The 18,527-nt window shown below is 38.4% G+C and overlaps 1 protein-coding gene across 2 annotated transcripts in view; it reads right to left on the reverse strand.

Moving 5' to 3' along the window:
- The window catches only part of GPD2 (glycerol-3-phosphate dehydrogenase 2), a 369,873-nt gene that overhangs the window by 128,057 nt on the left and 223,289 nt on the right, over window positions 1-18,527 (reverse strand). Inside the window, exon 17 of one of the 2 annotated variants that reach the window (XM_073634130.1) lies at window positions 9,580-9,701. In XM_073634130.1, coding sequence (XP_073490231.1) covers window positions 9,580-9,701 — 122 coding nt within the window. Of the gene's footprint in view, window positions 1-3,080; window positions 9,702-18,527 lie in introns of those variants that run through there. The other variant, XM_073634131.1, reaches the window with a different exon arrangement.

Here is an 18,527-nt window from a genome sequence, read left to right on the forward strand (position 1 = left end):
TGTGTGATAGGTTGGCAATGCTAAAGCACAACTGGTAGACGGAGAAGGAGAATTGTCAATCGGTTGTCAGCCTATAATGGGAAGTGCATGAACAAGGACCTTAGTGGCAGGATTATCAAGTATTATTTTAACAAAAGCTGCAGATTTAAAAGTAGAATTATAGGCAAAACCTTTTTTTTCCATTTTGGATAGAGTAAGGGAGGGTTATAACCCCTGTTAGTTTTTTTTTTTTTTTTTTATTAATCTGTGCCCCATTGCAGAGATTTCCCTTTACTTCTTGTCCCTTAGCCAAACAGGAAGTGAGAGGAAATCCCTGTGAATTAAGGAAATTCCTTGGGGACCCCTAGGTCACCAGAACTAGTGTCCCCATTGAAATAATTTGCCTCTATTACTTTTCTGGGGACAACCCAAATGGGGGGTTTTCTTTTACTTTCAATGGTGATGGTAAACAGAACAAATAGAGGTGAATCAAGAGCACAGACAGCAATAAAAACTGACAAGCTTTCTAATCCTTTCCGTTCTAAAACAACTATACTGACTAACCTGTGTAAAAAAATATGTGCCTACTTACCAGCCAGCGGCGACTGCAGGGGAGAGGAGAAAGTGCTCATAAATGGCTGGAAATGCCTGGGAGCTGTTACATCACCCATATGCTCCCATGTGCCTGCTGTTGTTGGCGATTCCTCCTCTCCCCTGCACCGGTCGCTGGCTGACACAGGGGAGCTGGATCACATGACTAGACAGGAGCGGCACTGGTCGCTGGCTGACACAGGGGAGCTGGATCACAGGACTGGACAGGAGCGGCACTGGTCGCTGGCTGACATAGGGGAGTCAGATCACATGACCAGAGCGGGTGTAAAATATGTAAGTATATACATCTTTCTTACATAGGTTAGCCAGCATACAATAGATGTTAGGATGGAGGGAGGGGACATTTTTGGGAGTAGAAAGGTTGAGACTAGAATTTTAAGTTTAACACATTTTTCAGATCCCTGAATAACTTTTTGGCTATCTAGCTCAGAATAATTAGGAATATGAACAATTGAGAACAGTGGAGAAAATGAAATAAGTCTTCTACATGTGTTGTACTCCTTTTCCCAGAGTAAGTTTATGCACATTCATATTGTTTAGACATTTCAAAATATGTATCCAAGTGGACTGAGACATGCTCCGGCACATAAAAGGGCTTTCTTCTCATATTAGATTAGAATTTTTATAATTTCAGCTTAATATTAATGTAACACTAGGGCTAAAGCCGCATAAACCTAACTGTAGCCTCAGATCAGTCTGATCAAGTAACAGCAGTAAACCAATCAGAGCGTTTACAATAGCCGGAACCATCTGACTGAACAGTCCCACAAGGCATTCAGAACCTAATCCCTGGCATTTAAGCTGGACCAGGGCCACTAAGTGGAGAAGAGTTGGGTGACTTAATAAAATGTAATGATGACATTGAAAATTTTTTAAGAAATTGTAATATTAGTGCCGGTAATGATGTTACATTACACAATCCTTTAGGCAAAAACAATTTTTAGAAAACTTACCTGACTGCATATAGATAACTTACCCGCCTATGTAGAACAGGAATCTTTAGAACTTTAAAGATGGTAAATATTTTAAAACGTAATGAACATCACACTGGATGGTAATTACAATGTTAACTTTTACATTTTGGGGTTAATTTACTGAAGGCAAATAGAACGTACACTTTGCATTTGCAGGTGCTCCAGAACTTAGCTTCCCTCATTTACTAAGCTCTGGAGCAAATTCACTTGCAAAGTGAAACTGCATTTGCAAAGTGCACAGCCTATTTGCCTTTAGTAAATCAACCCCTTTGTGTATTTGTTGTTTTTCTTGTGGTTTTCCAATGCTGGGCAGCTGTTTTATAAATATAGTCAGATATATGTGATTGTTTATTAGGAACAGTTAACTGTGACGTGCACAGCATTTATGATGAGCCCACCATTAGTACGCCAAGCTTTTTCTAGACTCTATCACATCCAACCCCTCAAGACTGCATAATGGCAGGATGCGTCTCCACCCATTTGCTCGCTTGCACAAGTTGGAGCCTTTCCTATCACAGCTTTATCAGTACTTGGCCATGCACAATACTTCCACAAGACTTCCATCCCACTCACATGCACCTGCAAAAGTACCAGGTCATGCAATGCGAGTCTGCTGAAAAGACATGAAATCACCCTAGGACATGCTTTGACACACATAAGGGTTGATTTACTATAGACAAATAGACTGTTTACTTTGCAGAGCACAGTGAATAAGGTGAAACTTTATCCAATCATGTGCAAGCAAAAACGCAGTTTTTTTCCCCTTGTATGTGATTGGGTATTTCTTTGCAAAGTGAAGTTTCACCACATTCACTAAAAATTTCCTTCAAGGGGCAACATCCCATTGCAAAGTGAACAGCCTATTTTCCTCTAGTAAACCAACCCCATGGAATTTATGAGTGGGGAGACCTGAAAAATCTGCAATATCATCACTTTACTGTAGCGGCACCCCCCCGATAGTCATTACTAGACAAAATCAGAATCAACAACATCAGAATCAAAAACAAAGCTACAGGTAAAATAATAGGAGTAAATAATAGGAGTATTATGAGAAAAGAAAGCATGCTGCACACTTTGGGGGAGTATATATTTTTAATGTATAAAAGAGAAGTGTGTTTTTTTTTTCTTTAAAAAGAGCCCATACTAGAGAGACTTGCCTACTCTGCAATCCCCTACTAGGCCATGTAAGATTTCATTTGCTAAGCAAGTTAAACTTTAGACAAGGCTATAGAAATCCCCTGGCAATCACTTGTTTAGGCGCTCAGTGATAAAGCGTGTAGAGGCAGGAGGGATATTGCATGTTCTCCAATACCCAGAAGGCTGGCGTAGTTCTCAGGCGGTCCAGCAGGTCAGGGCAGTTGGAAAATGCAGGGTAGGTAAGTACAGCGTGCTTCAAGTCTTTCTTGTAAAGTGAACCTGTTACTTTACCCAGTATAGGCATAGTACAAGTAAATAAAGTATACTTTTTTTTGCACCTGTGGTATGACTGTAATAGGAAATTCACAGTTCATTGAGTTTATTGATCATGCTAATTTATTTAAAAATGCATATTTAATATACACTCAAATATAGTTAAAATGTATACAAGTATTTTTGCATATCACAATAAATTAAGACAAGTAGTCATTTAAACCAGTGCGGATTAGCGAGGATAAGTGTATACGTTACTTTTTAGAACTGGAGTTACACTAGTAATAGAAACATCACTTAAGTTCCATACAAATCCCAGCATACTGCCCAACAGGAGAGGGGATGTCTAGAGGAAATCATTTAGTGCTGTGATATTCAACAGACAGTGCCACTGATTTTGACATGTTAGACATAATAAAGGCCAGGGTTACCCAAAATGCCATCAGTTTGCAATGGACGTGGCCTTTAAGTTGGCTCTCAGTGATGTCATGTTTGGAGAACCACGTACAAGATGACTATATTTAAGGCTCTGTTACAGAACAAAAGGTATAGAAGCCACTAATGAAGACATGCCATTTGAACCTCCACAGTAGTATATAACCTTTCCTTCACTTCTCCACTGGCCATTCAACTCTTATGAGTGGAGAAAATATCCAGTACTTTCAGGTATGGAGGTGCACATGACTCAAGCTGCTGTCACATGGGGGAAGAAAGATTGCCCTCAACCTTATGTAAGCAAATAAGAGCTTACACAGGGCTGTTTTTTTTTTACACCTACAGTTGAACAGAATGGCGGGGGGGGAGCAAAAGGAAGGTATGTGCTGCTAGTTACATATTACTGGTGTAATTTTTTAAAAACAGAAGTGTTTTGTCATTTCAGGTACAAATGCTTACCTCAAAATCCGACATGAATACAACATACAAAGAAAAAAATACAAAAAGCACACAGTAAAAACATGCACACATCTCCTTTTCGAGTGTTTCCTTTCATTTCAAAAAAGTGGTATCTAGATCAGTGCAATGTTGGTCTAAGCAAAATGGCCAAGCATAGAACTCTAGTAAGAACAAAACCATACTGCCCATCTTGTATAGATTAGATAAAAGGAGTGTTTTAGGAATTATTATAAGGCAATGCACAAAGGTCACATTAAAAAAAAAAAAAAAAAATTACAGTATCCCCCATTTAAATTACAGTAGCATTGCAGCAGCAAATAAGACATTTTTCATTATGCAATTGTGTTGTACAAGCTTTAAATTCAGCAGCAGCAGCATTTATATAAAATCACAGAGCAGTGTTACACAGCACAAATGGCAGCATTCAGCATGCTTGATAGAAGCAAACATGTGGCACACAGTAGGCTATACAGTAAAACCTTGGTTTGCGAGCATAATTCGTTCCAGAAACATGCTTGTAATCCAAAGCACTTGTATATCAAAGCATTTTTTTACAGGGTATAAAAGAGAAGACAGGCACCTCTAAGTGTAGCCATAAGTTGCTAAATGTTGTACCTTCATTAAATGTAACCATATTGCTACACTTAGAGGCTCCTCTCTTCTTTTTTATACTCAGTTGTGACATGACGCTACTCTTATATCAAGACACCGCTTGTATATCAAGGCAAAATTTATTAAAACATTTTGCTTGTCTTGCAAAACGCTCTCAAACCAAGTTACTCTCAAACCAAGGTTTTACTGTATTCGGCATTACTGGCCTGTAGACTCAAACATTGTAAATTATTGTGTTAATAAATACCTACAAGCCATCCATGGGCTTCATTCAAATCTAAAGTTTTTCTTATTAAAAAAAATGAACTCCAGTGTTAAGGATCTTATAGACTGCAATGAATAAACTGTTTAAATATTGAAAAACAAATGTATATTGGTTATTTTAATTCTCCTGGCTGTGGGAGAGCTTCTAAAAAGGCAAAATGGCAATGCCTTCTCTGATATAACCTTGTTGGACATAGTACCTGAACTGCCCTTTCCATTTTTTCAGATGATTGAAAGCAGCTCAGGGAAACTTTGGGGCTTTATGAATTTGGCATCACCAGTATCCCTGCTGCATTGAACACATTTGCTAATATCCGAAGAATTTGGAGCTGTAGGAATTTATAAAATAGTCGCTCATTGCAGTGCATAAAAATGAGATGAGTTAAGGAGGCTTATATTACGTGAAAGGTTAAAGCTAAGTGCACACCTAAAGGAGTGCTTGGGACGTTGCATTTCAGAAGTCTGAAGTTATCTTTTAATATATAACAAGCACAGTTGCTGAGGTCAAAACATTCAAACTTGTCAAACTGCTCTCATCTACTAGAGGTATAGGATGGGGGAGATAAAAAGTTTACTTTATGTATATTTATATTATATACAATGACTATGGGGTAGGTTACTCTGAAAACTTACATGCAAATTCTACATTGTTGAATACTTCTTTAAAAAGGTCTATCCTTTCCAAAAGACATGTTTCTATCATGGGAAGGTGCTGCTGAGCTGAATGGCCCAGCAGCTTTATCACATCTCTCATAGGGTCTCCAAAGCAGAAGAAACCACCCCTGATTTTTCTGCATGCTATAAGAAGCCTATTCCTCCTGCTGCAATCTCTTTATTATAAAAATAAAAAGTAACACCCAACAGTGAGAGTCCCCAATAATCACAGCAGCAGGCAGGGCTGGAAAAGCACAGAGACAAAAATATTACTGCTATGAGAGAATAGAATCCATTTGGTATCCACTACAGAAAATACAATCTTCAGTGTTGTGTGGCTTATAAAAATACCCCAAATACTAGAATGAATTCTTACTATCATAGTATAGTAGCTTTTTAAATGTAATACTTCTAAGTAGTATATATAAACAGTATTTTACATTCTAATTAGTAAATACGAAATAAAGGGATTTTTGCTTCTGGTCCTATAATTCAGTATTGTGATTAAATGGCATCGCTGTCGTTTCAGCCGCAAATAATCTCTGGAAATTGAAATTCTGGCACCTGTGAAAAGGCACATGTAATACCAACTAAGTTGTTATAGAATGTAGGTAGACATATACCACAAAATCTCTACCACTACATCAATATACATTTTTAAAATATTGTGCTTAATAATTACAAAAAATTATTAGTTGTGCGTATATTTAATACTGCATTTCTGCATAGATGTTTGTTCTGTTTGTCATACTACAATACAATGTTGGGCTGTGTTTTCAATATAGCGATCACAACTTGACCTATCCTATTCCTAGACATAACAGTACTGACAGTGCGGACAGCAATTATTGGTCCTCACGCATGATGGGTGGGCTCAATGACCAATAGCTAGGCACAGGAGGTAGAAGAGTGCAGGCCCATCAATGACTGTGGATGTCCCGGGGCGCTTGAAAACACAGGAACATTTCAATATCACTGCTACTTTACAAATTATTTGTGAATTTAAAGAGATTCACTTTAAAGCCATACTACTGCCCAAAGTATATTTTTGGCTATGGGCAGAGCAGAGAAGGATAATAAATTCAGTCTGGTATCTCATTGTAATCAGTGGCATTTTGGGGAAATGTATAGCTACTTCCTGTCTAAGTGACAACATTGTTAATAGGACAAGAAGTGAGAACAGCAAACAGAGTTTTTTTTTTTTTTTTTCTAAACTTTTAATAGAATAGTCCGTGTCCCTGAAAATTTTCCTATCTCATTGACAACATTGCTGCTTCAAACAGGGGGCGGGGGCACAAAGAAAAATAACACATTTATAAAAAAAAAGTTTGACACATTATCTCATTGGCTTTTGTTTGCCTATGCATTCCTGCAGGGAGAAATGAACTGTGGGTCATCAATGTCAATGTGTTATCAAAAATGAGCTCAATTACATGCCATAAATGTAATATAAATGTGTTAATATTCTAGTGTTCTTGTGCACCTTTACATCAACCTGCATTCTCCGGTTGGTTGGAATAAACATTTAATACTGTTCAACCCATTGCACTTTGGAAGTCTGGCGGGTTGCATGCATTAATTTTTGTATTGTGTCTTATAGTAAAGCTTATATTTCTTTTTTATCTCTTATACCCTTCTTGTTTTATATTTTTTTCAGCCAATAGAACTTGTCTTATCCTTTGATGTTACACATTATAAATGTATTAGATTGTCTTGTCATCTTCTTCCCTACTTGTAAGAAAAAAAAGATTAAAAAGACTTTTCAATGAAGTAAAACTTTGTCCTAAGTTACAATAGCAACATACATTAATTGTATATGTTTTTATATATGTAAAACCTGTATGCAGAACCTTCACTTCTCACTATTTAGTGAAATCTAGTACAGAAGAAAGTTGCCTAAAACTTTTCCCTAATTTGTATGAAAGAGGAATAAAGTGGCCACTTGCATTAGCAGTATAATAATTTCAGTTTCTAGTCAGAAGTTCAGATGGACCAGCAAGTATCCAAAACGGCTTTTGTACATAGCCATAGGGTTAAGGGGGTTCAAGATCAATTAAGATACCTCTGATGAAGTGTAGTATTTAAAATAGCTACAAGCTGCCAACATTGAATAAAAGTATTTAATGGCCAAAAATATGTCCTATTTTTATATATAAAAAAACCCAATGTAGCCTATTCAAAAACATGCCATAGAGCAACTGTCATATCAAACAACCAAAGATATGCCACCCCCTTGCCACTAAGGTAAAGCATACTACTGTATATCCTCAACCCACATAAATCAGGACCTTCTCTACTCAAATCCTCAAAAACTTTCCTGAAAAAACAGTGCTGAAGCAGAAAAAAATATAGGGAGTTATAATAGTTAGTATGGAAAGGTAAATGGATGATTTTAACTAGATACCTTCCAATCCACAGGTATATTTACTGCCCAGTTATTTTCAAATTTAGAGTTCTTATTGAAAAAAAAAGTTCAAATTATATCAGCCCAGCACACCAGGCATTTTGGCTAGTATTCCCATAGCTAAAGAGCCTAATGTATGTGTACACCCTGGCATGCTTTGTTGAAGCTTTTAAAATACCATTTAACTCCAGTGTAAAAGTTGACCACAGATCCTTCAGCAGGCTTTCAACAAGCTTCAAGTTCTGAAGCCTGCTAGCAGCTTGCTTAAAGTGGCAATCAGCACTCCCATTAGGATCTGTGGTCAACATTTACAAACTAGAGCTGAATGGTACTTTAAAGATTCAACAAAGCTTGCTGAAAGCTCTGCAAATTCTTTGTCAAAGCTTTCAGTTCACACTGCTCTTTTACAAGCTGAAGCCCATGTGAAACCCCCTTCTAAAAAATCCCAGCCAGTGCTGACATGCACTTACGGGGCCCCAAAAGAAGATGCAGAAATGTAGGTGTGAATAGGACATCTGTGAACCACATTTATTCATCACATATACTCTTAAGGACCATGCTGCCTAGATTTTGAGAAGCTCCCTGGATATCCCCTATGCACCATGAGTACGACCCCCATCTGAAGGTCCGTGTAGATGTATTTATTCTCCAATGCTCAAAAACATGTTTGCAATTAATTTAAAGACTCTTCGTGTAATTCATTTATGCTGGCCATGCATGTAACAATTGTTTCAAGGAATGAATTGTTTATCTCATAAATCTTTTATATTAGCAGTTTGGCCAATAAATAATCATTTTTATCAAATAGAAACAATCGATTTTAGTGGAAACTCCAATTTAATTTGGCCAAATTGATCTTCTTTATTGTGACAAATGACTGTTTTCAATTGAAGATTGCAGGAAAGGATTGAATCTATGGCTGACTGGTCATCTATGGCATGTGAATATGAAACATTAGTCTGGAGGTCCTAAATGTGCACGGGGAGAAGTTTTGATCCTTCATTGTCTGCCCCTGGCTTTTTATTAAATAGGAGGCCTGACATGTGAGAGATTAGGACAAAAGACCCACTTTTTTTATTGTCCACATTTTGATAAAGTGGGTTTTGTTTTATTTAAAAGTTTCAATAAACTCAGCATTCTGTTGGCATTCGAGCACTTCGCGTTGGGGCAACAGAGATTTGGAAGGGCCCGGGATACATGAGCACTGATTGGTAAGGGGGGGGGGCATTTTAATGGATTCACTCATCTCTAGTTGTAATGGCTGTAGAACAACAATGATCCTTCCCCTATACAATTCTTGTTGCTAATACACAAATCGGATTCTCCCTTTCGTGTTACCAGTGCAATACAGGAAACGCAAGTCATATCTGACCAGCTGCTACAGGGGATGAGGCCATTTACTGCATAGGGAGATAATAACAGTGCTGTAGCTTCCCTTTTAGAATTACAAAAACATATTTAGATTATATAAATTAAGTTTAAAAGTCAAAAGATTATTTTATAAACTTGTAACACACATTTAAAGGCTTTGCTTAAAGCCTGGACAAGGAGTGCAAACTCTCACTTTTCAGAGCAATCAGAAAGACTTGCTGGCCACAGTATTTATCGAGCCACAACATACTGGAGTATAAATTGTTTTTCATAGTATATTTGCCACAAATATCAATATCAAGTTCATGCTGTGTGCCAAATTTGCAGCATATACAGCCAAAAAGCCTTGGAATGATGTCCAACACAGAGAAGCAGCATTCCGCGTCCGTTTTTTCTGAGACTCACACGCCACCACCGCTGCGGTCCACTGGTATGGGCTCCCTTGTATCCATGTTCTCCTCTGCGTTCTTCATCAGTATGGCCAGGCGGCTGCCTGATATAAATCCTTTCTGGATTGCGCTCATGAGCTTTAACAAAAGTAACAAAGCGTCATTCAAAATATATAGTGTAGCTACAGTTTGAGAAAATAGTCAATCATGCCATAACCCAAGCCTAGTGTTGGAGAAAGAATCGTTTTCACCTCCTCAATACCAGAATGTAACATCCCCTCCCTTTCCTGACCATTTTCAGTCCTGTTTTGTATTCTGTAATATATTTTGCTACATTCCTTTGGTAAAACAACCCAAATAAGAGTATATGATTTAGCCTGGCTTTTATCATATCAATTTCATAGAGTTTACAAACTATGGTATACTGTAAAAATTTGACATTTATGAGCCCAGATGTTCTGACTGCCTATAACATTTCATGGAGCCCAAAAATACCAGGACAGTATAAACACTCCCCTTTTTTGGAAAGTTCACAACTCCAGGTAATTAATAAAAGGCATGGTGAATCTTTTGAAGATCTCATTTTTAGCCAAAACTTTTAGGAAAATTAAGAAAGCTAATAAAATTTGACTTTTTACAAGTCTTATCACGTTACGTTATTTTTCACAAAGAGCATTGGCAAGTATTTGCTGCCTAGCCACATAGAAGAGCTCTTCAATCTTTTAAGGGGCCTATCACATTTTTGGAGGTCCTAACATGCCAGGACAGTTGAAACATTCCATGAATGTATTTTGGAAAGAAGCCACCCAAAGGTATTAGCTAAGAGGCATGGCAAGCCTTCTGAAGATGTAACTTTTATGCCACAAGCTTGGAAACACTGACACTGGTGATCTGCAACACTGGGAATACTGGCACTGGGTGTGGTCAGTAACACTGGCTATGGTTAGCAACTTTGGAAACATTGCCTAGGACACTGTCTGTGATAAGCCACCTTGAAAACATGGACTGTGATCAGCAACACTGGCTGTGATTAGAAAAAGCACTGCCTGATTGCGATCTGTTCAATTAGCAAAAACACTGGCTGTGATCGGCACCTAGATCTCTTCTTCCTCCCACAATAGCTCTCTGTGTATGAGAGGAAGGGGAGAGCTGGCTGCAAATCAGAACCAGTGTTTACCATTTGTGATTGCTGTGACTGGTTCACAGCAATCACAAGGTATAGAGTCAGTTTGATTGGCTCATTTATTTTTGCCTGTTATTTGTGCTTTCCAGTGACGCACATTAAGACAGAATTGCTGCAATCCCCCAACTGGCCGTTTAATTAAAACAGCCAGTTATGGAGTGGTTCAAGAGAAACTCTGGTATAAATAAAAAGCAGGATATTGTGTAAAAATTGAGCTACTAAAATCTCTATATAGAACCTTTAAAGGAGAATTGCACATTTAGTAAAAGGTACGTTAGTCCATCTTCTGTAACCCTCCTAACTTAAACTAAACTGGATATCCTCAACCAACCTGCTTATTTACATCGGTATGACACCCACGGCCTGTGCCAGATTTGGCCTGCCAGAAAATTAGTTCTTTTTTTAGCCTGTAGTATGCAAATACTACTACTACTAATAAAGTTCTCAGCAAGTTGGTGTTATAACTTGCTCCCAACACTTCCTGTAATACAGAATAGGCATCTCGACGGTCTGCTGGGATGTGCTTGCATTGTACTGTGGGATATGGTTGGAGTATGCTTCAGCTCTAATTTTTGGAGTATTTCCAAGCATCTGAGTCTGAGGGCTCTTGGCGAGCACTGTAGCTGGCAGAACCTACCAAAAGTTGATGGTGCCTTCTCTTTTTATTATTAGCTTAGAAATTTTAAGTTAAAAGTGTATGTCAAGCTAAAAACTTGTCTCTAGGGTGGGGAAAGATTAAAACTTCTATCAACCTTTTACTGTTTTCCGGGGCTCTATTAGAGATACTAATCGTTATTTTCTGACCCATTGACAAGGGTTTCACAAGACAGGAAATAAGGGGAAAATCTGTAATAGGGACAAAGACAGAAGAAAAAAATCTGACAAGAATTTAAAGTGGAACTTCAGTCATTTTTTTCATCTTTCCATCTATTAAATCTTCTGCAGTTGTTGTTTTAACTTTGGATAGCAAAACATTTTTTTTTCTGTCAGTAAATTCCTTATACAGCCCACTTCCTGTTTCTTGTCTGAAAAAAAGCCTAGGCTTATGACATCATGCACAGCTCTCTCTCTCTCACTCTGGTGAGAGTTTGCCAGGAAAGGAGGGGGGATGAATCATAAGAGGGTCAATGAGAACTGCAGAGCTGGAGGTGTGCCTCTGTGTGTCTGTGTAAATCCAGGAAGTGAACAGGCAGCAGCTTCAGTTGCCCACAGTTGATGATGATGGTAGCCATACTCAGTGGAAGGAGATTTCTGCAGCATATCCAGCAAGTACAGAATCACAGTATATATAAAATAATATGCAAAGTGGTTGGAGGGAAGCTTCAGAATGGCAAGGATGCTTTTATTATAAATTATGTGAGCAGACTGCAGTTCCTCTTTAAGCCTCTCCCAACTCTACTAAAGGAAAACATTTTCATTTTTGTCTGTGTTGCGCTTGGAGAAATCCCCTCACTTCCTGCCTGGTAAAACATTGTAAATAGGATAGGAAATAAGGGTAAATCCCTGTAACAGAGCACCAGATAACTGGCGATAAACCTGAAAGTGGTTTTAACCCTCTTCCACTCTATCACAAACTAAGATTTAGGCCTCATGCACACAGGAAGGTTTTTTTTTTTTTTTTTAAAAACTCTGGAGGGGCGTTTAGCAGCGGGGAAATAAACCCCACCAGACACCCCTAAAAGCAGCTGAAAAAACGTCCAGTGTGCATGAGGCCATGAAGTTTTGGCTTGACATGTACTTTAAGATAAGTTTGCTTTAAAGGGAGTATCCGCCAATCATTATTTATGGGACGGTATATGCAAACATACATGCATAAAACTACCAGCATCCTTTTTTTTTTCCACAAGCGACTAACACATAGTACACTCACAAAAGCTTACTGCCAATACCGAACATGCATTTTGTCTAAAATAAAATCACATTTCTTTAAAAGCCTAGCCTTTTGTGTACTAGAATCCGTTTTGGCACAAGATTACAGACAGATGTAAGGGTTAATATTTACAGCCACGAAGATAAATGACTTTGCACAAATCGGTTATTAAGATGACACAGTTTATCTGCAAGAAGAAAAGTTGACTATCCTTTCAACTAATGTTGCATGTTTTTGCCGGCAAAATGAAATGTTTCTGCGCTCGGCGACTCAAAAGAGGCTCGGCCTCACAAGCCGTAAATGATGCATGAAACTAGTTATCAATTTCCGCAGAGGAGATTAGTAATGTCTTAAACGGTGTTGACTTGTGAGCATTCACCTGTGCGTTGGCAATCGGAATTCTCCAGGCTCAAAACGGATTCCCAATGGCCTCAAATAAAATCATGAAAATGAATTATTGTCTACTTTATCTTCCTGGCAATTACAATACCCACACTGGGCTCAAGATGACAGCCAAGTTTTCCCGGAAGATATAATTCTATATACAACCAATCGTTTGTATGGGCTCGCTGTCAGATGGGGAATAAAAATGTTTCCAGTATAATTTCAAAGGAACAATTCATTGTTGTCAATGGTTAATAGAATATGCATTTAATCTGATTGAACTGCTGATAAATGTATTAAAGGGATAATTATTCTTTTTTTGTGATGCTGGACACAACTGCTGAAAATTTTCAGCATTCACGTTCAACAATGCTCTTATCCGAAGCTCATCTCAAGAGAGACAATTAGCATTTCCTTTCCCCTTGATCTTGTTTGTTTAACTTGACATCAGGAAGAAAGGGCTGACATTGACCAAAATCCCCAGCATTAATTTATCTCATGTTCCGCATTCATCATCGCCTTGGCTCAGGAAAGAGCTGGCAGACGGCTCAAATACCTGCCTGAGTAACAAGCGATACAGAAATAAACTTGAAAATAAACTTGACGATCTGGAGAGATCAAATATGTGTGTAAGATCATTTGTTTCACTGCAGGAAGTAAAAACGTGCGAGCAGAGAAAATAGCAAAACAAAAAAAAAACAACTAAACATGGATAATTTTAGTGGCCTCACTCAGTGCTGCTATTTTTATCCCTGAGTGCTTAATTTAGACTCCTGGCTACGTAATGTAAAAAACATAACATTTTAGTCTAAAGAGATTCTTTCCAAGACAAAAACAAAAAACTGTTGCAGGTATTCAGTGCAGACCTTAAGAGCAACTGGGACAGGTTAGGAAGAGCGAAAAGAACTAGTCACCATTACTGCCCATGGCTCATGCCCCCACCCTATTAGATTGTAAGCTCTTCTGAGCAGGGCCCTCTTAATCCTATTGTATTGTATTGTATTATATTATAACTGTATTGTCTCCCTTTTATATTGTAAAGCGCTGCGTAAACTGTTGGCGCTATATAAATTCTGAATAATAATAATAATAATAATGCTGCAGTCTGTCTCTGTGTGGAAGCGGCCATCTTGGAAAAGACAGGTGTGATGAAGTCACTTTGGGCAGGGGGGCCTGTGGAAAACAGAATCCCTTGGGGTGGTTTGGAAAACCTTGTTTCAGCTCCCCATGCACCTCCTATGTCTCTAATAGGGGCACAGGGTGACTGAGAAATGCAGGTAAAGGAAAGAGGTGGAATGCGCGTGATCTGACGCTTTGATCAAATTGATACAGTTTATTTATATACAGAAACAAATAAATGCATTTTAGAAATTGGTCATGCCCATGCAAGGGCAAGTGCTAAAAGGTGGCTGATGCGTTTTGAGGGGTTCCCTCTTCATCAGAGACTTGAAGAACAACAGGAAAAGTCTGTACAATATGGTAGACCAACATAAAAGGGAGTGGTTTAGTTGGGAGGTATATCACATGGTAAGTGATAGATTCTCCTTAGCTTTAAAGCTGTCCACATCCCAGCGCTCTATATAATGTAGAGAGATGTGGTTTGTATGATTTATATATATATATATATATATATAGATATAGATGGATTCCATATATGTCTGTCTGTGTGGGACAAAAGGCTGTTGTCTCACACAGTTGGAGAAAGCTACAAACCTTTGGACAGCACAAGGCAACTCTCTGATAAGAGGTACATAGAACCCACACTGAAGCAACTGCCTCCTGTTCTTAAATTGATGCATGCAGGCTGCAACATCTTTACACACTCAGATGCAGGTAAGACCGACAGATATCTCTCTCTCTCTCTCTATATATAATATGAACCCCATTTCTCTAAGTTATATAGAGCGCTGGGATGTGGACAGCTTTAAAGCTAAGGAGAATCCATCACTTACCATGTGATATGCCTCCCAACTAGCCACTCTCTTTTATGTTGGTCTACCATATTGTACAGACTTCTCCTGTTGTTCTGCAAGGCTCTGATGAAGAGGGAACCCCTCGAAACGCGTCAGGACCTTTTAGCACTTGCCCTTGCATGGGCATGTCCAATTTCTAAAATTTTAATGTGTATACTTTGTAACCCTGTTTTTATGAATACGTAGCTACTTTTTATATGCATTTATTTGTTTCTGTATATAAATAAACTGTATCAATTTGATCAAAGCATCAGATCACGCGCCTTCCACCTCTTTTCTTCACCTGGCTCTCTTCGGACCACCCCTAGTCAGCGGGACACGCATGATCATCTTTCAATTCCCTCCCTTTGAAAGTACTACCACTCTATACTAGCAACACCTTCACAAGCGCAGGAGAAATTCTTTCTTTGTTTATATTGACTGAGAAATCCAGCCTGATCTGTAACTAATCGGACTCAAAGTACAGCCACACTGGAATGTTGTGTGTGTGTGTGTGTATATATATATATATATATATATATATATATATATATATATAGTATATTGTCTCATTTTGTTGTGTGCTGGGTCGTTTGGGGTGTGGCTGTATTCCAATGTTCTATTGTGTCTGTCTGCCTTGGATATTATGGGATGTGTATGTAGATTAGCTGTGAGATCGGTGGGGGCGAATTCCTCCAAAAGCTCTCACTGCTGATTGGACAGTCTACCCCGTCCAGAATGCAAAGTTGGTCGGATTGTCCAGAGTATTACCTGTGTACATGTAAATTATCAGATGAAACAATCAACGCCATAAGTAAAAAATATTGTGATGTTTAAATAAGATAACCTAATAATAAACGTGCACAGCTACTAAACATTCCAAGTGGTACACCACACGAATTTCAAAATAGATAGTAAATAAATAAATGTAGCGCTATTTGTAAAAATGTATATAAATATAAAGTCCAAATCTCTAAAATTTTAGAGATTTGCACTTTATATTTATATATATTTTTACACATAACGCTACATTTGTTTATTTACTACCTGTCTACATGTGTTTTCAATAAACAGTCCATGTTCAGCAACCAAACGAGTATTGTCTTGTTTTGTTGGTTGTTAGCAGTGGTTGGCATATCTGATATCTATATTCAGTCTGGGAGGAAGCGGTATATGACGAAAGCACTCAAGCAGAGTGTGGGACGTTTCGTTACAGCAAAGTTTTGCTTTCTCATGTCAGAGCCTCCAGCAAGGAGAATAGTGAGCAGGGACCTTAACAACTCTCATTCCAAAATTACTTAGACTAGCAATCAGAGGCAGCAATGCCTTAGATCTCACACTGCAAATACACAGCTGTGAGCTTGTGGGAGTGCCTAGGCACATTCACATATCAGAAAGTACACAGCAATTTTTAGCCTCGTTTACACAGTTGAGCTGCGGTTAAGCTACTGCCCACACACACACACACACACACACACACACGCACATAACCTACCAGTCACCTATTCAAGTACACAGGACCAATACAGGCAGTTGTGGTGCAGTGCTCCCAGCTGTTAACGGTCAACACAGGCAGTGAGAAGGCCACATATTGCCTCCAAGCAACCTGTCAAGTGCCTCTGAAAAACGATCACAGATGTGTAAACATGGCCTTTAAGACAAAAGGGTCCATGTTTCCTTGTACTGCCAAGGCACAATTGACATTTCTAAATGTACAGTGGATATAAAAAGTCTACACACCCCTGTTAAAACGACAGGTTTCTGTGATGTAAAAAAATTAGAAAAAGATAAATCATTTAAGAACTTTTTCCACCTTTAATGTGACCTATAAACTGTACAACTCAATTGAAAAGCAAACTGAAATCTTTTAGGTGGAGGGAAGTAAAAATAAAAAAATAAAATAATGTGGTTGCATGACTGTGCACACCCTCTTATAACTGGGGATGTAGAGGTGTTCAGAATTAAGCAATCACATTCAAACTCATGTTAAATAGGAGTCAGTACACACCTGCTTCCATTTAAAGTGCCTCTGATTAACCCCAAATAAAGTTCAGCTGTTCTAGTAGGTCTTTCCTGACATTTTCTTAGTCGCATCCTACAGCAAAAGCCATGGTCCGCAGACAGCTTCCAAAGCATTAGAGGGATCTCATTGTTAAAAGGTATAAGTCAGGAGAAGGGTACAAAAGAATTTCCAAGGCATTAGATATACCATGGAACACAGTGATGACAATCATCATCAAGTGGAGAAAATATGGCACAACAGTGACATTACCAAGAACTGGACTTCCCTCCAAAATTGATGAAAAAACGAGAAGAAAACTGGTCAGGGAGGCTTTCAAGAGGCCTACAGCAACATTAAAGGAGCTTCAGGAATATCTGGCAAGCACTGGCTGTGTGGTACATCTGACAACAATCTCCTGTAGTCTTCATATGTCTGGGCTATGGGGTACAGTGGCAAGACGGTAGCCTTTGCTTACAAAGAAAAACATCCAAGCCTGCCTAAAATTTGTAAAAAACACATCTGAAGTTTACCAAAAGCATGTGGGAAAATGTGTTATGGTCTGATGAAACCAAGGTTGAACTTTTTGGCAATAATTCCAAAAGATGTTTTTGGTGCAAAAACAACACTGCACATCACCAAAAGAACACCATACCCACAGTGAAGCATGGTGCATTGTGTTTTGGGGCTGTTTTTCTTCAGCTGGAACAGGGGCCTTAGTCACGGTAGAGGGAAATATGAACAGTTCCAAATACCAGTCAATGTTGGCCCAAAATCTTCATGCTTCTGCTAGAAAGCTGTACATGAAGAGGAACTTCATCTTTCAGCATGACAATGACACAAAGCATTCATCCAAATCAACAAAAGAATGGCTTCACCAGAAGAAGATTAAAGTTTTGGAATGGCCCAGCCAAAGCCCAGACCTGAATCCAATTGAAAATCTGTGGGATGATCTGAAGAGGGTTGTGCACAGGAGATGCCCTCGCAATCTGACAGAATCGGAGTGTTTTTACAAAGAAGAGTGGGCAAATATTGCCAAGTCAAGATGTGCCAGGCTGATAGACTCATTTCCAAAAAGTCTGAGTGCTGTAATAAAATCAAAAGGTGCTGCAACAAAGTATTAGTTTAAGGGTGTGTACACTTATGCATCCATATTATTTTATTTTTTACTTCCTTCCACCTAAAAGATTTCAGTTTGTTGTTCAACTGAGTTGTACAGTTTATAGGTCACATTAAAGGTGGAAAAAGTTCTGAAATTATTTATCTTTGTCTCATCTTTTTACATCACCTGACATTTTAACAGGGGTGTGTAGACTTTTTTATTCACTGTATAACTAAACAAGTGGGATCAGTCAGCACAAATACAAAAACAATTATCCCTATCTATAGCAGCTAAACACTCAAGGTCAATTATATTGCACTCCTTGAACAGACATATAGTAAAAAACAGTGTAGTGCTTAAAATAATAAAACAATACTTCTAAAAAAAACTTTCATATGGAATGTCCAATAACTCTATATTATATGGATAGTCCCAATGAGTGATTCCAAAAAAGCCAAGTCAACATAGAGAGAG

This window comes from Aquarana catesbeiana, linkage group LG06 (assembly GCF_042186555.1).
Source record: "Aquarana catesbeiana isolate 2022-GZ linkage group LG06, ASM4218655v1, whole genome shotgun sequence".
NCBI classification, from domain to species: domain Eukaryota; kingdom Metazoa; phylum Chordata; class Amphibia; order Anura; family Ranidae; genus Aquarana; species Aquarana catesbeiana.